Raw genomic sequence first — 27,636 nt, forward strand, 5'->3', positions numbered from 1 at the left:
TGTAATCCATGTTAATTATATGATAGATTTAGCCCATGCCTTGTTGAATTGAATTGAATGTGGATTCTTGCCTAGATGCAAACATCATTATGTTAAATTAAATGTTGGTAGTTAGTGGTACCCCCTTGGGACTGCTGCCACCAGTAGTCTGGTTGAATATATTTTCCCATTAGCCTATGTTTACTTAAGTTTATACTTTTTTTTCCCTCAAGGCAAAACTGATTAATAAACAACACTGAGAATTAGTTTCTAGTGTGATGCAAAACAGATGTCGTTTAACCAGTTGGGGTTGGGATTTTTTAATATTAAGCACTAATTCCCAAATAGACTAAGTACTTTTGGTGGGAGGTCCAGACGTGCTGGCGTCAAAGGATTTAGTAACTTGCTCCCTAAATTGAGACCACCACTGTATCCTGGACATTCTTCTTTGCAAAAATATCCCCTGATGTCACTCCACTTTCACCCCTTCTGCTTTTCAGAGAGATCACTGATAATAAGCTTATTATGTAACAGTTGTTTAGTGCCCAAAAAAGCAATTGCTTTTCCTCTCAGCTCCTTCCTTCTTAAAGTTACATACACACACTGACAAATATTAACAGTCTTCTTTCGTTTTCCCCTTTGCCAGAGGAGATTGAAGTGGATGTTGAAAGCACAGAGTTCTCCCATGGAGAAGTGGACAATATCAGCACCACCAGCATCAGTGACATTGACGATCACAGCAGCCTGCAGAGTATTGGGAGCGATGAAGGTTATTCCAGTGCCAGTGTCAAACTCTCATTTACCTCCTAGAATCCAGCATGACAAAACAGTGCAGGGCAAATTATTCATTGGGCCAAGCCAACCCAGTTTCTTAAATTGGGTTCATCATGCAGTCTCCTCTTTCAAAAATTATACTTGAACAAAAGGGTCCAACAGGCCTATCTATAAGTAGACCTCCCCTAGGAGAACCAACATATTGTTATTCCTATTGCAAAAAATCATAATTTCTAATGGCAGCAGAGAATTCATGTGACATGTCCTTGATTTGATTTGATTGATTTGAAAGAGGACATTGGAGATTCAACCCTCTCTCTTCTTTTCCAGTTTGCTCACACTGCATTGAATGGACACAATTAAGGACTGGGCTTTGGGCCCTTCTTGAGCTTTATGATCCTACAAAAAAAAAAATCAAACCAACCCTTAGTAATGAAAGAGTAAAGCAATCAGGCATTAATTTTGTGTAACTGAGAGCTATTGTAGCTCAGCCCGGGACAGCTTATCATGAAGCCTGTGGATGATCAATTCTTTTTTTAAAGCTCATTTCATGCCCTGCAAAAGGAGAGACTCCCGTGAAGCCTATTGAAAGGGATCATCATGCAGCTCAGCTTTCTGTTGGACTCCATGCTAAAGCAAGTTCTCTTCTTCCCGCATTGTTAGCACTAGGGCCCCAGAGGGGCCAGCTCACTAGCCCACCCTGGGTGACCAAAGGGAGCCCATTTGGGTCTGGATTGGGGATAGGAAGGCTCGAGCTCCACATGCCTCCATGTCTGCGTGGGCCTGAAGAGTTGTGCCCACAGCATAAGCGGGCCCAGGTCTGAGCCACGGCAGTGTTTTTATTTCCAATTTTGATAAATGTTTGTATGTGTTGAAAAACCAAACTGACATCTTTTTAAAGCTTGTCCATAAGAAACATAGATGTCTTTTATAGTGGAAAAACACATGGGAAAAAAATCATCTATTTTGATGCAGCATTTGATAATGATCAAACACCTCACACCTCACTCTTTATAGTGCACAAAACGAATGAGGTCGGGGCTAGGTAGAAAAAAAGGTCAGAGCTAATGTTTTTAGTTTCTTTTTAGAATCATTCCCCTTGACCAGCTTTTAACCATCGGTACCTACACTGTCATAGTTAACATAGTTAAGTTAAGCACTTGTCTCATGTAAAACTCTGCCTCCACTTCCCTCCCGGGCAGTCTCTCTCCCTCCCTGTCCTCACAGTCCCGTCGTGCAGGTGCTATTGCTCGTATCAAATATTATCAGCAATGTTGTTTTCTTCAAGGAGAAATTTTTAGCCTGCACTTTGATGTCTTGTGTCCCCCTTGTCTTGCAGACCACAAAAGTTACCCCGTCACCCTCCTCTCTCTCCCCTGTTTCTTCTTTGCCCCTCCCTACATCTCCCCTTGAAGCCTTTGTGGCAGCCTCAATGCTGACATTGTTTGAACTTTGTATACCTTAAGTAATTTAACTACCCTTAATTACTAAAAGAATTACTTTATGATTTTCATAACTTATTGCTGATTTTAATGGGTTGTTAATTTCAGTCCTGTAGATTTATTTTATGTTTTAGGTAGGGCTGGGCAAGAAAAAACAAAGAAATAAAGACCACCTTATTTAGCAGTGCAGTTGAGTTGTGTGTTAATGTTAGATTACCCTGTATAAGTAACACTTTAACAACATCCGCCGCTCCTAAGTATGAAACGTGTTGTGTTTTGCCCTCTTGTCCATACGTAAGGCCTTAGGATATACTCGTTCTTCTTGTACTCTTCTGTGCCTCCAAAAATATCTTACCTTGATTATGTGATATATCTGAGTGGAAGAAATTCTTGCAAAATTCTTAAAGTAGATTTTTGTTTGAATACTAAAAAAAAGCAACTGCATGTTTTGAAAACTAGAATTCCATTATTATAATATGCTACTTCAGGCACCAGAAACTTCAAGGAAAAATGTGACAAAACAAATATGTTGCTGTGGCCCAGATGAAGTATTTCTGGTTTTATTATTAATCTCATTCTTGCTCTGTATTTGCTTATTTCTGTCTTTTCTGAGAGGCACAATTTGATGGCTGTGTTTACTAGCATAGAAATTCAATTGGAGCTATTGGCTAAACTTCCTTAGCTATTTCTGTGGGCCCGAGATGAGTCACTTAGCCCAGGTTTGATGTGTGTGACATTATTCAGGTGAGTTTGAGATGCCCCCATCTTGTCACGTCTTCTTCAGTTGCTGTCACAAAATGGTGAGCCTGGAAGACTTTTGTTGGGAATGTACACTATGGATTTCAGCTGCCCCAGACAACTCCCCTCCCTGGGTTATTTCCCTTTTGGGGGGAAAAATGTATGATGAGAAAAAAGTATTAATTTTTTAAAAAGACAAATCAACTTTGAAGATTCAAAAGTGAAATTAATTGTACGAAATAAAATTGTTAATGAAGAATATCTGAGTGCTTTTTGTACCATGTTTCTCTGTGAAGATAAATCTCTGGAAAGCACTCTTTTCTTTGATAGACATTGACAGATTGCTTCTTCCTCTTGTTCACTTTCCTCCTAAATATGCATGTGCTGTTATTGTATATAGAAGTCAGGGATTAATGGCCATTTGAATTATCATTGTTGTTTCCAGACCTGGAGTTTACATAAGTACCCAGACCGACTGACTGATAATAGAACACCACACAACCAGACATGAAATGGTTTAACGTATCCGATAACCTTAACTGCTTCAGGTCAGGCACAAGCCCGTCTGTCATGCTATGCTTATTATCTGTTTTCCAACTTGCTTCCTAGGGAGGCCTTTAGTGATGACCATATCTTTAGCCCTTTCAAATCCACCAGACTCGGGCCATCCCAGATCCCTGCACAAGGACATATCTCTGTATAGGTGATGTCCCATTATGATAACATGAAAGAAGGCTGACAGATCTTGTGACAAATTTCCACAAATAGAAACAGTATGGTGTTCATTCACTTAAACCAGTTCTATGCAAGGGTTCTTTCTGTGGAAGTGCTTTCCATAGTGCCAGTCCCTGTCTATGAAACTAATATCTACTATAATCATTTGTATTTTTCATCACTGGAATTTAATAAAAAGGAGAAAACAGTTCTGGATTATTTCTTCCTGAATGCAAAGCAATTATCCCTTAACCAGTTAAGTGGCAGTTGCTTATCTAGTATAGCCCTTACATTACCTTAGGCATCTCAAGTGCCTAAAGTAAAATTACACTAAATTCCAAAAGTACCCACACCAAAACAAAGCATAAGCACTTCCAGGAGCTTGCAAGAATATGAAAGTGGAAGGGAGCAGATGCAGAACACCTGGATTCCAAATATTTCTCTCTTCCCATCTCCTTCTTGCTATTGAACAGCAGAGAATAGGCTTCAGCTTTGTTTCAAGTCCAGGTCTTGGATGCAGTAAATTATTGTTTCCCTCTAGGAGTTCTTCAAAAAAAATCCATGATTTTATCAGCGTACTTCCTTTACTGATAGTGTTCAAATAGTTCAGATAGTCCCAAACACTTTGAGCATATGAGTCTTCACCAACACCCCCTTGCCCCCAAAACCACATATCACCTGGTGGCCAACTTTCCACAATAAGCCTCTCTGAACTTAGCTAGGCCGATCTTAGACAATAGATACAGTCTGTTACTGGCCCAATCTCAACATTTTACCGGTCTGCTGACTTGCCAAACAAAGCATGTGCTTAGGTGTCATAGCATCTAATAATGTAGAGTCATTTTCACATCACAATGAGGTATCAGACTAGAATTCATTTTAACAAAATCCTATGACAAATTGATTCCTAAAAAACAAATACAAGGCAGATGAGTCACAGTGTGATTTCATTTCTAATTTTCTGTGAAAGGCCTAAACTGAGGCCACAAGAAGAGGATTTTGTACATCAGTGGCATTTCTGCCCATTAACCAAGTGCGTTTGTTAAATATTTCTGACGGTGGCCTACAAATTCAATGTCAAATCTCAATATATTGTTTCATAATGGGAGCTGTTAACATTCTAAATAGTTGAACCATCTAGTAGAGGTACATTGGCTACCAAATGAGTGGAATTTTGGATGAAGACTATATAGGAAGTACCATGGAGTCTTTAGATTGTATCAGGGCTTTTGAGAATTCTTGAGATTTTATTGAAATAAATTTAAATTGCCAAGAAAAGAAAAGCTAGCTTCCTTAGAGTTGCCAGCCTGGTACCTGTACAGCATAAAAATGGTCTACTAAGGAATGGATTTTCTTATGAAATTGGGTATTGAGTCCTTTTAAATCTGAGGTGTGGGACTGGGTGTTTGACTCCTGTTAAATGTGAGCTACGGCATGTGGATATGAGTCTTTGTTGAAATAATGTTACTGGTCCAGCTCTAGTCTACAGTAATCAGATTCTGATTACAAATTTCTTGTGGCAGCGATTTTGAAACTGGTTTTTAAAAAATTCTCTAGATATGGTGCTGTTTGCATACGTTAGACTTAAATTAGTGGTATAATTGCTTTGTCACTCTTGGCTTTCTTGGGAAAGGGCTCTTTAAAGTACTGACAGCTACTTCCTGTTATTTCTTCATCAGGCTATTAGTCTCTATGGGGGAGCCTAAACAAAGCTTCATTTCCAGGACAACTTTCGGCTGTTGAATTTATTTTCTTACATGTTTTCAATTACACCTTTTGTGAATATATTATTTCAACCTACTTGTCATTTTAAAATTCCTTAAAATACAGCAGTGATGATTAAAACTGTATCTGAAGATAGCTATCTTGAGGACTGGCTTGTTTCTAAGTCAGCAGCTTCACTGAGGCTCCGTTGTGACATCTGTGGTAGCTTCATCCATCCTGCCAACTGAAAGGTAGGTCAAATAAATCTGACAGTCCTTCTGGAAAAAGAAAACACTCCAGGCAAGGAGACTGAATAAGTACCTGCTGCTGCCTTTTGCTTCAGAGCAATGGACAAGGCAGTAATTACTATCTCAAGCTAGCCTGGCTGTAGTCTTATAGTATGTGGAAACTGTCCCTTCCAAGCCTGGCTTCTTTCTTTGCTCAGAAATGCATTGCATCCTGATGAGGTCAGTTCCAGGTCTCAGGGCTGGAGGGGAAGAGGAAGATGGAGTTATTGGAGAGAGGAAGAGGAGTATATCACCTTTACCAAGCAGAGAAAAAGGGGGTGGGAGACCATTAGGTAAAGGAGCTTAGATAGCAGCCTTTGAAATAAAGAACCTGCCTCCACCAATCAAGCAGTAGTTGCTTCTCCCTGGTCTTTTTGGTTGACTGATAGGGAAAGTGATTACAAGTTATGGATTTCCAGGGATTTGCCTGAGTTTGTTTTAGTCTTATTTAAAAAAAAATGCACCTAGTTGATGTGATGTTTAGTGAAGGTAGTTTGCCAGGGAATTAGAAAGTGAAAAATGAAGGGAGAGACTGTCTGATATTCTAGCTGCTTTAACACTATTTTTGACATCTACCTCAATCACAAAATTAGATAGATGCTTTTGTGGAAATCCCTGCCAGCAGCTGTGAGCCTAGGAACCTGTGCTACTTTACCAGTGATAATTACAAATATCAACTTTCTTGTGAAGATACAGTAAAAGATGACTGACTGACTATAAGAACTCCAAATTGCTCAGCCTTCCTTAAATCTAGACTTCCTTTCATTACTTGGATCTCAGCAGTCAGCAGACCTTTAGTAACACCTACTGTGTGCTAGGTACCAAGCTATGTGCTGGTGATTTAAAGACAAATGTAACAGTCCTTGCCTCAAGAACAAGAAAGTCCATAAAATATCCTTAGTAAAGTATAGGCTGCTGAATCTCTCAGAAGAGTTTGGAAGTCTTTTAAAAAGATAAAAAAGATATTAATATATGAACTATAAAAATGTCAGATTAGGGGATTAAATGGCTGGATTTAGTTTCTTAAAACCACAGTATTAAATATTCTGCATGCCATTCTCTTAATCTCTTTTGTTGTAAAAATTCAGCTTCACTTACAACAGGAAACTACTGGATGCCAACCAACAGTGTTTACCTTTCACATTGAACTTGAAAATTCATTTATATTAATTGGTTGCTTCATAGTGTGATATACATTTGTAATAGAATTAGACTAGTTACTTGACTCCCTTAAAGAACTGATCAGAGTTTACAATAGTCATAAAAAATGGTAAAAGTCAGGTCATTTTGGGAAGTTGGAATCTTGTCTTTTTTCCTTCTGGGAAAATACCAATATATAGATTGCCAAAAAAAACCTTCTGAAAAGATCTGAAAAGAATAGTTTTATCTCCAAGGCATTTTTCTTCCATTTACTTGCATATATAGAGAGAGCTTTACTTTTACATATTTTAATGTTTTTCTCAATATCCATCATTTTTAAGATTATAAGTCTTTAAAAATAATTTTAAAGTAAATTTTAAATTTGAAAAATAATTCTAGGTATATAGTAAATGTTCAGTATTTCAATTTTGGAGCTTCAGTGGAATTCAGAACACACAAATCTAGTGATAGATCTCTTCAAGTTTGGTTGGTCTTCCGATGGCAGACTAGATAGTGCATCATTGGGCCTATATTCAAAAGACTTTCCAGTTTTCACTGATTACAGCCTGTGCTTTGCTGACATAACCTTTGATAATCTAGGGTCAGCTCCTCATCAGAATGACACATTGGAGTATAATGTCAATAGAAGAGGTGTTCAAACAAGTATTTAAGAAATTGGGCAAGCATAATAAGGAGAAAACACTACAATAGTCAATCTATGGAATCTGTTTATAGTGTTTAGCTGTGAGAATTGCTGCTAATAAGTGGTTGGGTTTTTTTTTCCTCCAAATACAAATGTGCTCTTATCCAGAAATATAGAATTAGATTTGAAACACTATTTTGATTTGAATAAATTAACTGGCTTACAAATCCATATAAATTTTTCATAGCTAAGAGTTGGCTATTTGTGTCCCATTGCAAAATCTCATACTTCAAATATCTCTAAAAATCTCTAAAAATGGAGTACTCTAGCTCCTTGACCATAGGGTTACTAAAGAATTTCATGAAACCAAAATTATGCTATATACATGACAGTGCAGCATTCTTGTAACTTGGAACTATAAAAATTAGACAAGCTAATGGCAGAATTGTCACTGTAATGATGCAAATATTCTGACACATAAAATGACAGAGCTAGAAAAGACCCTAGAGAGCAAGGCTGCCTCTGTATTTTTCTTCATCTTTCTGCAGCACTTGATCTTCTTGTGGCCTTGGTCTCATTATTCTCCCCTCCTCTGGTTTTAGTGACAGTCCCCGTCTGTTCTCTTCTTACCTGTCTGTTCATTTTCCATTGCAAGTTCCTCTTCTTTCATCTGCCCTGTAGTATCTTCTCCCTGCATTCTCTATTCAATTTGCTTAAGTTCAGCACACATTTTTCAGCACCTACTGTATTAAAAGCAATGTACTGGGCATTGGGAAAGAGACAAAATTTTGTTAAGAGACAAATCCTGTCCTCATAGAGCTTATAGGCTAGTAAGTGAGGGTTAAAAGGTTTTACTCTTTTGGAGTTCTTGGGCATACTGGAGTTCTGTTCTTCAATAAGCCTATCTGGATAGCTAAAATACACAATAATAGTGTATTATTTAAATTAAAAAATATTAAGTGCCTGCCACACATGATAACAAAAGTGGTGTATGACCTAGACGGATGGCTATTATCAAATAGAGGGTTAAGGGAAGGCTTTGTAGAGAACATTTCAATTGCGATTTAAAGGATAGGCAATCAATAAACATTTGTTAAGCACCTCCTGCAGTCAGGCACCGTGCTAAAGACAGTGGATAGAAAAAGGGACAAAAGACAATCCCTGCCCTGCATCTGATGGCACATGCAATATCCTATATTCATTACCCTCTTCCTAGAAAGGAGAGAAGTGCATTTCATCTCTTTGCCATTGCCAAGTCACTAAAATTATATAGCTTTCAGCTTTTCTTCGTATGCATTTATATTATTACAATCATGTATATCGTTTTCTTAGTTCTGCTTTCGTCCTTCTGCCTCAGTTCATAGAAGTCTTCCCATGTTTCTCTGAAAATTTTATTGAATAATAGACCTCCTACTTAACAAGAGAATTCCAGAAGATCAAAACTTTCATTCCTTTTAAACCCTGACTTTGTTTTAAACTTGAGAACATGAAAAAGGGGCTAAACATCATAGGAGTTTTCCTTCCCAGTTACAGAGGATGGATATGTACAACTAGATATGGAAATTCACCCAAAGCTGGTGCAGAATTTAAGGGAAGGAAGGAAGAATGACCTTGTTCGACAATAGCTGAAAATACAGAAATGAGCAAGAGATTCTCTTCCTTTTGGATTCATGATTTTCTTGCCTTCTCAACTTTCTTTATTAAAGGGCACGTTAATCATCATTTCTGAACTAGGTATCAGGACACATGCCAAACTGCATTTTTATGATTTTCAAATGGGACCAAATATTTAAATTATTATCTATGGTCCTTGTACCCATAGGACACCTATTAAGGATGTGGGCAGAAGAGAATGTAAAACAAATAAAGTGATAAAGAGGGGTGAGGGTCTGGGAAAAGGGTGAAAAAGTCAGTAAATTATTTAAGTTAATAAACATTTATGTGCCAGGCATTGTCTTAAGGGCTGGGGATACAAAAAAAGGGAAAAGATAATCTTCATCTTCTAGAAGCTCACAACCAAGTGAAAGAGACAACATGCAAATAATTATGTATAAATAAGCTATATACAGAGTAAATATGAAATAATCAGCAGAGGGAAGGCACTAGAATTACGAGGGATTGGGAAAGGCCTCCCAAAGAAGATAGGCTTTTATTTGGAACATGAAGGATGCCAGGAAATGGAGATGAAGAGGGAGAGCATTCCATGCGTTGGGGACAGCTAGTGAAAAAGCCTGGAGTTGGGAGATGCCATGTTTTGTTCAAGGAAGAGCAAGGAGGATGGGTCACTGGATCGCTAAGTATATGTTGGGGTACAAGGTATACTGGAAAGGTATTGAGGAGGGAGAAAGTTATGAAGGGCTTTGAATGCCAAACAGAAGATTTTATATTTGATTCTGAAGATGATCACTTTGGCAGCTAAATGGAGAATGGACTGAAGTGGAGACTTGTGGCCAGCAGATCAACCAGCATAATTCAAGTGGGAGGTAATGAGAGCGCACCAGGGTGGTGGCAACATCAGAAGATAGAAGGGGACATATGACAGATGTTGCAAAGGTAAGCTTGACAGGCATTGCCAACAGCCTGGATGTGAGGAATGAGTGAAGGGCCCAGGTGTCATGTCTAGGTTGTGACTAGGACTGGGAAGATGTTGGTACCCACAACAGTAAAGCAAAGTTAGAGAAGAGGGAATGGGAAAAAGATAATGAGTTCAGGTTCGGATATGTTGAGTAAGATGTCTACAGGATATACAGTTCAAGATACTCAATAAGAAGTTGGAGAAGTGATACTGGAGGTTAGGAGACAGATTAGGGTTAGATTTGAAAATCATTTGCATAGAGACTCCAATAGAATCCATGGTAAGTGATCTGCAAGGGAAATTACATATATATATATATATATATATATATAGAGAGAGAGAGAGAGAGAGAGAGAGAGAGAGAGAGAGAGAGAGATAGCTTTGTGGGAAACCTGTTATATATACATATATATAGCTTTGTGGGAAACCTGTTAGTGACCATGACATGGGAGGAAAATCCATCAAAGGAGACTGAAAAGGGGTCAGATAGGAAAAGGGAGAACCAGGATATAATCATAGAAACTTAGAAGAAAATATCAAGAATAGCATGACTGCAAGTATCAGAGAATGCAGAGGTAAAAGATGATTAATAAAAGGTCATTAGATTTGGCAATTAAAGGGTCAGTTGACTTCAAAGAGAATGGTCTTCATTGAAGGAGGTTGGAAACTAAACTGTAGAGTTGCAAGTGAGAGGAGAGAAAGTGGAAGCACCATGGACGGCCTTTTCAAGTTTAGCCACATGGAGGGAGAGACGTGGGACAATAGCAGGAATAGATGGATCAAGTGGGTTTTTTGAGGATGGGTTTTGAGTTTTTGTTTGCAGGCAGTAAGGATGCAACCAGTGGATGAGAGACTGAAGATAAGTGGGAGTGGAAAAGTGATAGAGGCAGCAATCTCTTGGAGAAGACAAATGAATAGGATCACTTCTGTATGAAGAGGGGTTAGCTTTGGAAAAGAAGTGAGAGAGAGGAAGAGTAGCAGAAGGCATCTGGGAGATGAGAAGAGGATGCTTTCAGTAAATGGTTTCAACTCTTTTTTCAGGAAAATATGAAACAAAGTTCTCAGCTGAAAGGGTGGAAGTAGGAGCCATGGGAGACTGAAGATGGGATGAAAAGATTGGAACAACCACTGGGATACTCAATTAGGGAGGTATAGAAGGATTGCCTAGCAGCAAAGGCCCATTCAGATAATGTAACATATTTTAGTGGATCCCTTTGATATAGTTCTGTGATTTTTCTCAAAACTTCATTCAATAACACATGTATATGAGGGAAAGCAGTGGATGGTGGGAGTGAACCAAGGCTGAGGCTTGGCAGGGAAAGACTGGTGATAGGAGGCAGGGGACTCAAGAGGGCAGTGTAGAGTAGAATTCACCAAGAGGTCAAGATCCGGAAAGGATAGTGCAGCTAGTGTAGGGAAGATGGCCTAGAAGGGAACTGAGAGGTTCTCTCACTGAGGTCATGTCACAGTGTGGATGAAGGACAAGGATTTGTTTCAAGGCAAAGGAAGAGATGGAATGCCATTATAATCAGGTAAGAGAATTGAGTTAATGAACGTTGAATTGGGGCATCCGTGGACAATGACAAGATCAAAGGCATAACCACCTTTCTGTGTGACTGAGGTGGGATGTCATGTGGGAAATAGGCTGAGAACTGAGAGGTTAGGGTATTTGAGGAAGCTTCATTATACATGTTGAAGTCCTCTAGCAGAAGGGCAGGGATTAGGAGGGAAAGAAGATTGTGAACCAGGCACTAAACTCAATGAGGAAAGGGAGTATCCTGGAGGTCACAGTAGACAATAACTACCAGAATTTTGATTGGTTGGCAGAAATATTGTTCAGTTGCTTTTTGGTCATGGCCATTGACCCCAATTGGGGTATTTTTGGGCAAAGGTACTTTTCCTTCTCTCATTTTACAATAGAGGAACTGATACAAACAAGGTGAAGTGACTTCCCCAAGGTCACACAGCTAGTAAGCATCTGAGGCCAAATTTGAACCCAGGAAGATGAGTCTTTCTGACTCTACATCTGGCATTCTACCCACTGTTAGTTAGCTGCCCCAAATACAGTGAACCTCACTTTGAGTGAACTTCCAAGGAAAGACTATTGAATGATGGTGACAGGAAGAAAGCTCAGGTATTGCAATGGGAAGAACAAGGACTATTTCAATTCTGCCTAGACCGATGAGCTGGGGGAAATGGGTTTAAGTGGTCAGTGCCAGAAAGGATGGCCAGGGAGTAAACCAGGTCTCAGTGAGAGCTAGATAGAAGGGAATGGAAAAGATTCAAGATGAAAACAAATTTGTTATCTATGGAACACATTCTAAAGAGGGGTGGTGAAAGTGGTTAGCTTTGGGGCAGGACATTGTGACGGATGGATTGATGGGAAGGGGAACAAAGGATGAGGCAGTGAAAATGAGTAATAGGGGTTTGAGTGACTTAAATGGGTCAGAATCACTGAAATGGGGAGGAAGCTGATGAGTATGGATACTTGGGCAAAAGACCTAGGCATGATCAAAAGCAGAAATCAGAGACCGGATTTGTGAGAAAGTCCCTGCCTATGTCTCCACAAGTTTTCCTCACTATTTTTGGTTCCCATGGTTCACAAAGGGAAAAGCAACTCTCTACTCAAGATCTGCACTGACAAAAATCTGGTGCAGATTAAGAAGTGAGAGACAGCACTGGTGCGGGCACTGCTGCTCCTATCCATGTCCTCATCTTACATAGTTCATCCAGTGTGGCTGTGAAGTCAGGCCTTAGGCTTAAATTCCAGCTCTGAAGACAGTATGACCTTCTCTGGGCTCATTTCATTTTCTGTAAAATGAGGAGATTGGACTGGATATCCTCTGAGGTTGCCTTCAGTTCTACATTTAGGATCCTATGATCCTCTTACCTCCAGCCAGGTCCCTAGATCTGACAGTAATATTGACTAAAATGTACCATGTACCAGATGCCATAGAACACACATAGCCCCTAAGATACAGCTACAGCAGCGGAGGCAGGGAAGGGACTAAGCATTTATTAAGAACCTGCTTTAGAAATACTATTTGATTTGATCCTCACAACAATCCTGAGATAGGTGCCATGATTATCTCCCCAAGACATGAAGAAATTGAGGCAAAGAGGGGTTAAGTGACTTAGTGAGGCAGTGAGTGTCTGAGGCTGGATTTGAGCTTAGGTCTTCCTGAGCGTAGGCCCCTTTATAAGTCTCCGTGCCCTATCCATTGTACCACAAAACTGCCTCATAGTAGCACATGGCAGTCTTCAAAGGACTGACAGATAAAAAAGCAGATGAATCAGTTGTCTTCTCTCTCATTACAGTTTTTTAGCTCAGAACTTGACCTGCTTTGAGGAAGGAACTCCAAGACTCTGTAGAACAAGTGGCTACTTGATACAGAACTTAGAAAAATTCCCTCACAACACAGCACCCTTTTGGGGCTGGGGCTGCTGCCCAAGGTTTAACCCCTTTTAGATAGAGGCTCAATCTCCTTAGGTATTCCTGATTATCTGCATTCATTGCTCTTGCAATAAAGACAAAAGGCTACAAATAACTGGATAAACAAAATCCCCATCTCTAAGAGTGGCTTTTGTTTCTATTTCTCTTTCCTCTCTGCCTTTTCCAGGTCTGGCTTCACAATGTAAGGATCCTAAGCTTTGCATTGTCCAGGAATATAGATACAGATACAGCACCTACTATGGAGTGGTATTATTAGTTCAGCTCTTAAAAAGTTCATTTCCCAAATGCTAAAAAAGTAGAAACTGGTAATACAGATATTTAAGGGAACACTACTATCAGAACATAACACAAAATCTCTCCTAAAAAAGTCACATACATGTATATATAGGAAGGTGGAATTAGTATAATTATATCTGCTTTTGAGATTAAGATTTCATTGTTATTTCTTTAAATTTTTATCCTTCTTTAACTATATATGTGTGTATTCATAGAACCAAAACTTCTTTCCATAAAGCACACAGAGCAAGAAAGGAGGATCTAGATTGTGAGGAAGAATCATGGGACGGACCCCAGGAATCTTTGGAGGCTTCAACTGAAATATTATACCAATAGAAACACAAGGCATAAGCTACTTCCAAAGCAAAATACAAAGATCATTCTACTTGGAAACCATTTTGATTAGGCAAAACTACACGTTTCTCTTAAACCCTATGGTTAAAAAATAAAAGGTTTAGTCATAATTATACACAACCATAAGGTTTACTCCCACCATTTACATGGCAAAAGGGAAAGATAGTAAGTAATGGTAATTATTGCAGTTTGTTTGGAATACAAACGTTTTCTTGCTCATTCATCCCTTTTCCAGCTAGGTTTGTGCCTTCTCTGTTTAAGCATATTTGAAATTTTTCCATGTCAACTTCCTTTCTAGTCCATCTGTCCTACACGACTTGCCCATGGTAACATAAAAAAGGTCTCTCTCCTAGGGTTGGTAGTAGTGGAAGAAGTTCTTCTTTTAACTCATTCGGCTGGGGGTTGGGGGGGTGGGAGGGCACACAGTTGTCATCTGCCAGTAGTAAAATGTTTATAAAATTGAAACATACTTTTGCCATTTTCCCTCCTATTCTGCTGTCTCATGAATCCTCAACAAAAGTTCATTAAATCACCTATGTCCTTTGCTCCCAAAAGGCATAGTCTCTCCCTAAAAACTCCACTGTTTCTAAGAAACAGAATTTTTAAGGAAGATTCCCATTTTTATTAAAAAAAGCAATTACTGTCCTCATCAGGCATCAAAATCTCTCTTCTGTAGCTAAAAGCTATTTGTCATAATAATAGCGTATTAGTTACTAGAATGATTCTGAGAGACCATGACTTGTCTTTTCTACACACATGCTAGAGATTTTAAAAACACTTTATTTAATAAAAGTTAAACATACAAAACTGAAATTAACACATTTGTCATAAAAATCACCATCTTCCATTAATAGGAAGTACCTTTTTCTATGCATGTCATTCTAAACTATCAGTTGCATATATTAGCTTGAACTGAATGCAACTCAGGTAATTGTGATGGTCACTTGCATAAATGAATGCTGACAACCTGATCTAGTTAACAAAAATTACAAACTCAGCTACATGAACATAATATACAAGGAAATTATGGTCAGATTAATGCACAAGAAATACAGTAGAATTTAATGGTGAAAACATTCAGAGTACTCTTGTTCATTAATTCAGCCTTAGTCTTTACAAAAATAATATCTACATTGTATACAGGGCTATACATTAGCTTTTTGTTTTCTCATATAAACATTACACATCCAAAGGTGGCACCACTACCAGAAGTGAAAGTCAACGGAGAAGAAAAGCAAACAGGTACAAAACTTATAAAAGGTAGCTGGTCTTCAACATGGTTTTTCAAACAAAATAAAGTATCAATAAAAAGTGTAAGAGGATTGAAGTCATTCCAGAAAAGACTAAAGACTCAAGAAATTATTGGGGGGAGTGGAGGGAAGGGAACTTCACAACAAATTTTGCCATCCTCAAATGGACCTGTATCTAGGCATAATTTGATGACAACAGTTATGGTATAAACTGAAATTAGAACAAGTTGGAAAGAACAAATCTGCTCAATAGGATGGTGATTTACCACGAAGCTCCAAAGGCTGCTGGAATATGTGGCAAATTCAAAGCATCTGAAAGTTGCAAATTATGACTTGGAAAGGGTACAATTCTTAGGTATGTGGCAAAGTCTAGTATCTGGAAGGTAAAACACTTCATCTAGGTGCTGAATTTAGGCAGCGTCTGTCTATAAAAGTTGCATTACAGGATAAATTCTGGGGGAAATGGTAGTAATGAAGAAAGTCAACTGAAAAGCAGTTATCAAATGCAATTTCTTCAAGTCTCATTCTATTGTTTGAAGTCAGATAATGATGACAATGGTCTCTTCCTTACTATCTAACAAATAATTTACCTTTAGAAAAATATAAGGATAAAAAGGTAAATGTAAAGCCCTGCAGAGATGAAATCCACCAGTTTTTCTCTGATTACTGAGGCATCAAATGCCTGACATTGTATTTAGAGGTATCTTGATACTGTGTCATGGGTTTATCAGCAATTCCACAAGTTCCTACTCCAACTTTGCCAGTTACACTCTCAGGGGAGGCAAAAATACTCCTTTTTACCTAAGAAAATAATAATAAAAAAAATCCTGATTAGCCTTGGGTAAAATTTAATTCTTAAGCTTAAAATACTATATACATTTAGGCTATAAAATATATATTTTAAAAAACCTTATCAATTATGATAACCAAGCACTAATGTCAAAGCTAGGGAAAGAAAAGTTTCCATGTAGAAGGCACTTCAATTTGGGTGAGACATGAAAAATCAAGTGTTAAATATGCCATAGGCATCCTTTTTCTTGAAATAATATGAGCTAAGTCCTCATGTATGTCATCATTCAATTTCATCTTGGCAAATTCTAAACTCAGTTAAAATAGTCTTATTTTATACCAGCTAGAATCATGCCTATGTGAGTTTAATGTAACTTAAAAGTTTACACTTAGTGTAAACTTAAAAAGTTTATACTTAAAAAGTCACTTAAAAGTTTAAATTCTAGGTTACTCTGCTCTTTGACAATTGCAAAATAAACTTCTCTAGGAAAAAAGAAAAGCCCCTCTACCCATAGGCAATATCTGAACTATATATTAAGCAGCAACACTTAACTTCTGGTATGTTGTCTTAAAACATCACAGTCAATGGACTGAGTTAGAAAGGAACTTAGTAATAATTTAGTATAGCATACTAATTTTACACGTGACCCTGAAACTCAGAGTGCACATCAATAACATCCTAGAGTTCAAGTCAGAAGGGACCTCAGAGGGAATCAAGTCCAAATCCCTCATTTTACAGTTGAGGAAGCTGAGACCCAGGGTAGGTTTAGTGATTTCTTGAGATCTAACAGGTAGTAAGCATCAGTGGCAAGATATGAACCCAGATCTTCTAACTACCAGTTCACAGGTCACACTGATTTAATGTTCATTTCTTGACTCCAAATCTAGGGTTCCATTACCTGCTACTATACCACAGCTGTTTCTCCATCTGTTAATGTATACTTTTGAGTATGAGTAAAAGATACTAAACATTAGAGTGAAACTAAGTAAAGACATAATTATAACCTGGGAAAGACAACTGATTCTTAGAACAGGAAAATCACAGCACTGCTTAATCCTATGTTGTATAGTACAGCAAATCGCCCTTGTGCAAAACACATTTTTCAAGTTTCACATTTTAGAGAAGGAAAATGTCTTGGACTCATGTATAACACACAGAGAAAATTCAGTATTAACCCAAAGTAGTCCTGTAAGAGATCAGAGATTTTCAAGGGGGATTTATCTTCCAGTTCAATTTACTAAAGTTAATTGAAGTTAAATAGGGAAAAAAATTATTTATATTTCTTGCACAACCTTTTCTCATTTTCTATAAAGATTCTTTTAAAAATAGCTATTTCAACTTTGGAAAACAAAGCCCAATGAATACTAACCTGGCCTTTTTTGTTTTTAGAATAGGCTCTGTTGTTGAACTGTTGCCATTTCACCTTCTGGTCCTCTCTTTCTTGTTCAAGTTCTTTTATTCTCTGAGCTTTTTTCAATGCTTTTTTCTTTTTATATTCTCGTTGCTGGGCAATCATTTCTTTTCTGTGTGAAAATAAATAAGATAAGATGCCAACTCTGAAGTCAGTGACTATGAAAAAAAGTCCACCTGTGTGTATAAATAAAAGCTATTAATTCACTATGTCAATCAAAAGCAAGAATTTAAAACCTTTCTTTAGCTAAATAGTGTCCATGGAAACCCTCAAGCACAAATATAATCTCAGTTACTTGATAATAAGTGAGTCTAATTATGAACGTTTCACTTGATCACACAACTCTTGCTACTATGTATTTGAATAAAATATTAATTTTCTATCGGCAGCTAAGACTTTTCTATTCTCCAAAGAGAAGTAGTTAGTAAAATATGTTACCCACATCACTCCAAAATATATGGAGGGCAGGAAAAAAAGCAAACAATAAAATTTCTCCATCTACATGAGCAGATATTGTTATTACAAAGAAAAATTAGTCTCTTCAATTTAAATTTGAATTAATAAATACATCACCAAGGTAACTATTAAGAAATTTTTTACTTTGAATAGGGTCAGAAATATCAAAGTTTCTTATAATCATTGTTACTTAGATTTTTCACTAACTGAAGAATGCAAGTCAACAAAGAAATAAGGGAAGAACTATAGCTTGAACCTTACAGACTGGGAAGGGGAAAAATAAGCACTGAGAACAGGAACATAGTCATGATAAAGCACAGCTATTACAATGATATGAATGACGAATCAAATACGTGGTAATAAAAGCTAAAGTGCTTGCTTCATCAAGATTTACTTAAAATGGTTCCAAGGCAGTATAATGCCCCAAATCTGTTGATATAGCAACTTGTTCCCAGTTAAACTGTTCATTTCCTAGTTCTGCTCTCTGCGTGAAACCCTGAGGGGAAAAACTGGGACTGATGGATGAAAGATATATGCAAGAATTTGTTTTGATATGCGGAATAACTTCCTAAAAAGTAGAGCCAACCAAAAGAAATGGGATGGCTAAGGAATAGAGTGGTCCCTTGGCACTAGAGGTCTTAAAGCAAAATTTAGATTATAGTCACTTGTCAAGGATTAAATTCAAACGTTAATTAAATGCCCACCACATGTTAGGCACTAGCAAAGAACTGTTGCCCCCTTCACAAGTAATAACTTCTGCCCTCAAGGAGCTGTGGAAATTCTTGCTTCAGGGTAGAGGTTGAAATAGATGACCTCTAAAGAACATTCCCATTGAGAAATTTTTAATTCTATGAAATCCAACACTGGCAGTGGTAAATCAGAACAAGTTTTCATTTATAGTTAGTAATCAAAATGACACATTTAAGTTCATACACTTTTTGCTTCATATTAAACTCTTGCAATTTAAAATTAAAAACTCTGTAGAATCCCATACTTTCTGATGGCAACATCTTGGGCAAAATTAACTCCACACTGATCTGAAAAGATTTTCTACTCAATCACGAGGACAATCGAAAATGAGTTGAGAGAAAAATTTTTCTGCCTCAACCATAGGCATTCTGACTGCAGAGTGCAGAAAAGAACTTAAATGGAGAAAATACAACCTAAGTTCATATGTCACAAATCATCATTTAGTCACTTACTTTGACATGGGCTTATTTCCACTGTCCTCCTTTGCCTTCCTTCCTTCTTCCACCGGCTTCAAATTAAGTAGAGGTGTAACTTCAGCATTACCATAACCAGCAAAGGTGATTGCAGCGGTCCCATTTTCTTCATCTATCTCCTCAATCTCTGCTTCATAACACCTGTAAAGATATCATGGCTGTAAGCAGGTGAGTAAAGGTTTGGTACTCAACCTTATAAGATCTATATTGTAGTCTCTCAGCTATCATATAAGAAGCTAAAATCTTCCACAATCAACTGGTACATACAAATAGCATATATTTCAGAGTAGTCTTGGGATGGTCTACTACTCTTCTCAATAACACTATACTAAAATTAAGCTTAAAACTACAATTTAAGGAAAAAGTGGCTTGGGCTATATTATTAAACAGTCAAGTTAGCATGAACCATTCCTCTCCTTATATGAAAATATAAAGTTGAAAATTTTCACATGCTGTTATATATCAAGAATAAAATTAGCTAGAGAGGGATTCAAGTGGGATAGCTCAAACTGAATGAAAATCTCTTACCATTGTATTGTAATAATTCATGTTACAGTTAGAGAAGTTTGTTTCTACACTTACTGTCCATCTTCACTCCAGACTGCCATACATTTGTCCCCTACTTTCCAGGAGTGAGTAGGCTGAGCAGAAGCAAAACTGTCTGAACTTGCAAGGGTTTCCGAAGGTTGGGTTGAAAGAAGATCTTTGGTTAGTTCTATAACTTCCTAAAGGGAAAAGCAAAAGTGATATAACACATCATTAAACTGTGATTAGTACTATCAACAATTCTCAATCAGAAAAAAACATGAGACACATCAAACTTTGAAAACCTCATTAACTACAAATATTAATGGAAAATGGGCTGTGCTTAAGCTTGTACCTATGTAAAATAGCACATTTTATATAGCATATTAGAAGAAATGGCTATTTTAGTAGATCACTGTTTCCTAAAGAACAGAAATAGGATCAAACCATTCAAAAGGGAAACATAATTGGCATGGATTTTAATGTTAACTGTCATATTTAAAAGTGGTACAAGGTATAAATAAGTAGTACTAGCCAAATTGGAGCTTGACATCAACCCCTCCCCCTTCTTCCTTCCCCTCTGCAAGAATACCCCAAAATGGCCAAAGAGCACCTTAAGCAGTCTTATTGGTGACCAAAAATATGCCAACACATGCTAAATTTTTACCAGGATATACATGAAGTTACATCAATAGCAGATAAAACCAACAATCTTTCCTACTTGCCCAGGAAAGTAAGCAAATGACATTTTTCAAAACAACTCAAGGCATTTCAGTACCATAATAGCCATGCAATTTAGCACAGATCCATAAAAAGGTATTAGGTGGGGTTTAAAAGCAATCAAATAATAGATGAGCAATTATTTGTTAATAGTTGCTCTATTACTTCAGGCTAACACTTGATTAGATATTGGCATTAAAAAACTTTTAGTATATTAAAAAAATTATTGTGAACAGATGCATTTTTATAACTATCTGGTAGATTTCCCAGATGAACAAACCTACTCTGCATCAACTTACCTAATTTCTAATTTTTAAAACATTGCTTAACTAACTATAAAGCATCAGAACACAAAATAGTTCTAGCAAACGTGCCCGTTAATAATCTGTTCCAATGCCATGTACAAATACTATTTTAAGTGTTATCGTGAGGGCCTGGGATGAGAAATCAGGAAAGTTACATCAGTACTGAGTTTCTTCTGGCTCCTACTGTAGTTGATTATGGTGGTTTTTACTGAATGGCCAAAACTCCTAAATATTACTTTGTACCTCAAGTTTCCAAATTTTCCTAGCTATTCCTGACAGACTCATACTTGAGTCTACAGAAAGTAACATCAAACCCTTGGAGAAAGGTAAAAATCTTGAGCATAAAAGCAAAGAATCAGATGCTTTCACTAAAAGAAAAACAAAAGCTAAACGTCCAGTGTAGTTATACTAAGGAAATTCTCTCTGTTGCCAAGTGGCTATACAAATAGCTTTTAATAATAATATAGCTTTCTGTGAATAAAGTTTACAAATTTGTTATGTACCTGATTTAGAGGAGTTAAGTGAACTATCCTGTTCTTCAAAGCCAGACACTTAAGTACTAGGAATAGAACCCAGGAAACCTACTTTGTATTGCCTTTTAATTCCCTAAACAATGAACTACACTATTTTCTAGCTCTTTTGGGTTGTCTCAGAGCAAAAAAAAAAAATTCTCAATATAAATGCCCCACATATATAAAGTATATGTATAGTGACCTCATATTAGAAAAATAATCTTTTGGTTATTTCATGATAAAGAAAGATATTTTCAATAGAGAGGCCCTGAAAAGCTGTAACTGTTAAGAGAAATCAAAATTCACAGAGCATAGCGCTAAAATGATCAAAACTCTACATGAAGATTGTTTCCCCCCAAAAAAAGATTTACCTAGTGCCTTTTTAAGTTTGCCAAATATTTGAATCCTTACTTCACACACACTTCCAAATGTTTTCCCCAATTGTGCATGTGGACCAAGGTATTAGAAATAAAGTATTTTACATATGAGGGAGTTCTTGAAGGTACATACCATTAATTAACTTTTCCTCCCCCAAGTCTGAGTTCTGAAACTGCTCCTTCATTGACAGATGGGCAGCAGTTACAGTAATCGGCAATTCCAGGAAGCATCAGGAGTTGTGATATACATATCAGCAGGTCAAAGGGGGTGCACCCAAGCACTGTGCTTACTGAAGGAAGGCGTTTCGGGGATGCAGAGAGCCACTGTAATATATGAGACAGGTGACTTGACCCCTGCCTCCTTTAGAACCAATTTATTTAGCAAAACAGCTTAATATATAGACTATTTCTGTGAATATCCATAGACTTACTGGGTAGCAAACCTAGAAGTTACTATACCCACTTTATTTGAAGGGAAAAGAGAATGCAAAGTATGACTTACAAAAGATTAATCTGCTGTCTCCTGAGTAATTTTACTGGCCATAAAAGACAGCACTTAAAGTACAAATAGAGATGGCAAGAAGAAAGCCAAGGCATTAAAAGAAATGTAGAAAAGGGCATCTCATGTGACAAAGCGTCAAATGGATGGATGGCAGAAAATGAAAAACCAGGTTGAGTTCAGTAAAAGAAAAAAAAAAGTGGAAGCTGTGAAATGGCTTGAATACATAAATGTGAAAAATGAGGAGGCCAAAAACTCAATGAAGAGGAACTGAATTTAAACAGATTTCTTTAGAAGTGTTAAGGGCATAATGAAATACTAAAAGCTGCAATATAAACTCTAATTGTGTAGTTTCAAAGAGAGGAACAGTTCCATATTATTTCTGAGAACCTTTTGCCTTAAAAGATAAAACTCATCTTTGAACAACTCTTTCGTTCATAATGGGTCTGTATTTTGCAGTAATGTGACATTTTTTTTTTTTTACATGTTACAAAGCAGGGGGAAAAAAAGGAAAAGACCATACTGCTCAAATTTTGAAAAGAGCAGAATTTATATAACAAGTCTGCATGAAGATCTAGAACTTACTTAGGTCTTTTATGAGTATTTAAGATTAATGGTGGTAATGTTCATTTTACAATAAAAAGATTACAAGGCTGGGTTGCTGGGTGTCTAAAATTAGTACAAATGATACTGGCATAAGGCAGTTTTGTCTTGGATTTTATTAAAGACCATTTTTCGCGGCAGTACAGGAAGGATGTCATTAAAAAGAAGGTTCTCACCTATATTATTCCACAGCATGAACTTCTAAGGACAAAATTATACTAAAGAAAACCTTATAACATTTTATCTTCTTCAAAGTTTCTAAAAGAGCTCGTTTTAAATAAAAAAGGAATGTCTCTGATAAAATGATATATTGAGGAGACAGGAGAAACTATGAATTACTGATAATGTTTTAACTAAAGAGACTTCACAAGATAAATACTTGGTTAGTCAATGTAGCAGTTTCATCTTTTAATAGCCACACATGCCCATATGTTATATGGGGCATCACAGATAAGGATCAGTATGAAAATGGAGGGGAGGCGAAGGATTGGCTTTTATATCTTCTCCAATCTTTGCATTTTCCCTCTTCCCAAAAATATGTGAATCTTGTGAATAAATTAAGTCAAATTACTTTAAGACTTTTTCTGTAAATGCATACTACTTTTAACTTAAAAGTTCATTTATCTATGTCTATATTTAGAATTTACTAAAAGGAAACATAGCATCTCAGACAAATTCTTTAAGAACTCACATGCTGGAACACATTTAGAATAAATTTTTATATTTTGTGGATAATACCAGGAATTGTCTGTAGGATTTTACATGAATTAATTTTGTTAGAGTTGAAGTTAATGGTGAGTGACAGCTAAGAAGCATATGGACAACTCTTTAAAGCTGTGTGCGATTCCAGGAGGAAATAATTTCAATCTAAATATATTTCTAAAGTCCAGGACTTCTTCCACTGTGGGTCAAGACCCCCCACCTCCACATGGGGCCACGACCCATAGTGGTAGAAGCACCGAAGGGGTCATGAATGGAAAAAGTTCAAGAAGCTCTCTTCTAAACAAACTATAAAACTCAAAAGATGACAGCTATGTGAAATGTGAAAATTCACCCTTTTAAATAAGCTTACCCTTTAAAATGAATGCCAAAATTTCAAAACTGCAATTTAAATTGTAAGTACACGTCTATTAAGCAGTAAACTGCTTAGTAAAAATGTTAACTTTTTTAAAATTCAATTTATAAAAAAAAAAGTTAGGGGTAATAACTTGATAGGCACTAAGGATTAGAGATTTACAAAAATCTATCTAAACTATAATTTGCAATACACCATGACTTCAATTCAGTTACTATTCAAAAAATGTAGACTGCCAACAACACAGCATTTGTAATCTGTATATGGCAAACGTGTACACCGTAAACTCTAACTTTTAAGGTCCAAAGTATAATATTTCCTACTAGGGGGTGGGAACCCGGCAAAGCTATATTCCTACAAGTTACTTTCAATGAAGTAACAAAAAAGGCAGAAACTTTGAGGGGGGAAAATGCTATTCCATAGGGTGTAAAACTAAAATGTACCCTAAATTATTTTTTTCCCTTTATTCATTAAAAGAAATTCTAGTTTTAAGTTTCCAACATTCAGTCTGACAATCCCACTGGATTTCATTCCTAGGTATCTACTGATTAACTCAATATTAATTTATTTCCTAAAGAACAAACTCAAATGTTGCCATGTTTTAAAATGTGCACCTTTTTCAAGTTCTTAAAAATTTTTAAACCCACAATTTTTCTGTCAAATCTTGTGATTCCCTTTTTAAAAATGATAACTAATATGAGTGAAATCATTTAAAAGCTTTGGAAGAGTTCCTCATTTTGACTTTATGCAATTCCATCAAACTGTATAGAAACCTTAACTATGCAAACATTCTTTAAGAACAAGTTGTTTTGTGTTGGTGTTTTCTGATATGTTTGTGCCTCCAGTAAAAAGTATAACTACGCAGAAATTAGAATCAGGAGTATAGTTTTTCAAGCCATATTTTCTGGTATCCTCCCATACTCACTTGCAAATCTTTTTTCAATTTTAGCAAGTCTTCATTTTCTCCATTCCCAGACAATGCTGCCTCAACTTGTTGAAGCTGAGCCTTGTAGCTAGCCAGCTGCTTTGCTAGATCTTCAGACATCTTCAAGAAAGGAGAAAAGAATGTTAAAATAGAAATACTGAAACATTCAGCTTTAAAAAATTACTTTCTGCAAGTTTCACAGTACCTCAAAACAGTTATTATCAATTCCTTCCTTATTCTTAATTTTGTCATATATTTTTTGAGATTTATCCCTACCTTTATTTTTTTTAAAGCAAGGGAAACCAGAAACTGGGAAAAGAAAAATTAGAAGATGGACAACTTGCTTCTTAGTACTGCCAATTTATCCCTACAAAATCCTGGGCAAATCAAGTCCCTGAGTGTCTGCACTCAGTCTCTGTGTTCTCTTCCAAACCTGAGGGGCTTCGGTCTGTCTGTTTGGCTTTACCTAACACCTCTCCTCCAAATTCACCTGCAGCACTTAACCAGCTCTGGATCACGGCACTCCAGCTGCTGAAGGACACAATGATGCCAGCTCCACCGCCTGGCTCTACACGGCCTTTCCAGTCTTATTTCACGTGGCTCCGTTACACACACGCTCTCCTAGCCGTGTCCTGATCTGGAATGCGGACATCAACCTCCCACCTCACTGCATGCACGCAGGCCATGCCTCACACCCACAACGCATGAGCTCTCTCATTTCCACAAGTTAGAACCCTCCCATTTCCAGGGTTTAGCAAACGTGCTGTCTGCTCTAAAGCCTTCCGTGATGATCCCCCCTCAAACGGTAATAACTTACACTCATACCGTGCTCTACGTACATGACGCGTGTATTTATGCGTGCGTGTGTATATCTGCATGTAACACTCCTGCGAACTGACATGCTTCATCTTATAGGCTCGGAGAGGTGAAGATGGGGGCACCTGGACTGGAGCAGGTACTTCCTGACCCAAGGCGAGGCATGACAGCACCCTGTCTGAACCTCTCCTCTGCGTGCCCGCGTGCTAGCACGTCTGACGTGTCTGAAGCTTGGCTGTACAGGGGACAGATTATCCTTTGTGCGTCTGTCTCGCTACAACCTAGAACCACCTAGAACAACGTGCGCACAGTAAGATCCGAACAGAAGCTTGAATCTGCCTGGTATCCCTGACCCAACAAACATGCGCTCCTATCTGCCTGGCTGCAGACCTTCGGGAATCTGGCATGAAGGCTCTCCAGCTCCTTCCGGACCACATTCCAAGGGCCACCCCTTTCTGAAGCCCCTCCGACGGAGGACAGGAGGTCCCTGCCCCGCAGGCCGGCGGCTCTCCGGGTTCTATCGCTCCCCCCGCCCCGAGGAAAGCACAAATACAATGGGCCGGGCCTCCGGGAGCCAACCCCGGGCTTCACGAGTAGACAAGTACGGTGTTTGTAATAAAGGTGTCTGTTGGGTTGGGGGAGGCTCGTGCTGCGTGAGAAGCCAAAGTCCAAACGCAGAAACCAGAAGCGCACGTCTACGCGGCCGCACACACAAACAACCCGAAGACAAAATGGGACCGTGAGACACACGGGTCCAGAGGCGGGGCCTCCTCCCGGCCCGGGCTCCCCGACGTCAGGCACGCCTAGAAGCCCAAAGTACCTCCGGAGAACAGGGGCGGGGAGCCTGGAGTACTTTTTGGAAAGGATCCACAGGACACCGGACTTCGGGCCCGGCCCAGTGGAGGCGGTTCCTCCCGTCCTGGGGCGTCGGGGACTCGGGCCGCCGCCCCCACCTCCCTCCGCCTCCTATTCAGCCCCTTCCATTTCCCAAGCTCTCCCCGCCGCCGGGGGCCCCGTCGCCCTCCTCTCCGGACCCGGACCCGGCCCCCGGCTTCCTCAGCCCCCAGGGCGGGCCCCACGGACCCTGGTTTCCCAGGACAACCAGAAGCACCATCACAAGGCCGGGCTTCCCCGGGCCTGGCTCAGGCCGAGAGGGTCTAAGTTTCCCCGACTTGGAGAACAAGAAGCGGCCGGCTTTGGTGCCGCGCCCGCCCCGCCTCGGGCCAGGCCTCCAAAGCCTCCGCTCAGGCCTTAGTTTCCGCCTGACCCACAGCTGGCCCACTAGGCCTCTTTCCGCCCGCCGCCTACCCCGAGGTTTACCTTTTATAGGGCCGGGGCCGGAGCCGGGGCCTGGCCCGGAGCCGAGGCGGCGGCGGCAGCAAAAGGTGTGGCGCCGAGGCCGGACGAGGATGGTGGCGGCGGAACCGCTCTCTTCCTCAGCGGCGGCAACGGCGACGACTCGACCCGGGGGATGAGAGGAAGGAGGGTGTCGGTCGGCGGGGAGGGGGAGGGGAAGCGCAGAGCGGGCTAAGGGAAGAGAGGAAGAAGGGGACGGAGATGCGAAAGAAATCTCGCGATATTCCTAACTCCTCGCGAGGCGACAGACCATTCGCGGGATTTCCCGGAGTGGATCCGCCTCTGTTTTAGGCCTTTGGAGACGGCCAGAAGAGGAAGTGAGGTCGGAGGAAAGTTACGGCTGGGCGGGGAGTAGGAGGTGTCTGCGTCACGTCCGGTATTGAGTTGGCGGCGGCCGGAAGGTTGGGTGGCTAGGGTGAGGGTCATGAGCCTGCCATTCTGCCTCCTCTGTTTTCCTAATTCCTTTTTGTCCTCTGGGGCCGTCCTGTGACGTAGAGTCGGGAGTGGATTCGGGAATGGAGGCTCTGAGGGAGCGGAAGTAGTTTAAACCTGCGGGAAAGCAGATTCCCGTAACCCCTGGGCCAGAAGTAACCCCCAGGGGGGCAGACTTGGAGAGAGAGGGATGGGGAAAAGGGAGGCTGGCCCGGAGAGAATCTAGAGCCCTCTCCCGAGCGAGACCTCTCCCCCATGAAAATGAGCGGGCACCGGGATCC

The 27,636-nt window shown here is 39.0% G+C and overlaps 2 protein-coding genes across 8 annotated transcripts in view; one reads left to right on the plus strand and one right to left on the minus strand.

The window, feature by feature from the left end:
• MXI1 (MAX interactor 1, dimerization protein) overlaps positions 1 to 3,192 on the plus strand; it is a 101,999-nt gene extending 98,807 nt beyond the window's left edge. For all 4 annotated transcript variants that reach the window (XM_072622045.1, XM_072622051.1, XM_072622058.1 and 1 more), the window contains one exon: positions 626 to 3,192. In XM_072622045.1, the coding sequence (XP_072478146.1) occupies positions 626 to 789 (164 nt within the window). In that variant the 3' untranslated portion in view covers positions 790 to 3,192. The remainder of the gene's footprint in view (positions 1 to 625) is intronic.
• An 11,648-nt stretch (positions 3,193 to 14,840) lies between these two features.
• Positions 14,841 to 27,021, minus strand: SMNDC1 (survival motor neuron domain containing 1). Of its 4 annotated transcripts, XM_072622100.1 has the most exons (7): positions 26,888 to 27,021; positions 24,752 to 24,871; positions 21,783 to 21,973; positions 19,793 to 19,935; positions 19,190 to 19,351; positions 17,490 to 17,643; positions 14,841 to 16,131 (listed from the first exon to the last, which is right to left on the minus strand). In XM_072622100.1, the coding sequence occupies exons 3-7, from the start codon at positions 21,783 to 21,785 to the stop codon at positions 15,994 to 15,996; spliced, it is 600 nt and encodes a 199-aa protein (XP_072478201.1). In that variant the 5' UTR covers positions 21,786 to 21,973; positions 24,752 to 24,871; positions 26,888 to 27,021; the 3' UTR covers positions 14,841 to 15,993. The 4 variants fall into 4 exon arrangements, with proteins under 4 accessions (XP_072478201.1, XP_072478180.1, XP_072478194.1 ...); XM_072622079.1 differs by lacking the exon at positions 21,783 to 21,973; XM_072622093.1 differs by lacking the exons at positions 21,783 to 21,973; positions 26,888 to 27,021 and adding an exon at positions 26,388 to 26,470.
• Between the last annotated feature and the right edge of the window lie 615 nt (positions 27,022 to 27,636).

This window comes from Notamacropus eugenii, chromosome 1 (genome assembly GCF_028372415.1).
Source record: "Notamacropus eugenii isolate mMacEug1 chromosome 1, mMacEug1.pri_v2, whole genome shotgun sequence".
Lineage (NCBI taxonomy): Eukaryota > Metazoa > Chordata > Mammalia > Diprotodontia > Macropodidae > Notamacropus > Notamacropus eugenii.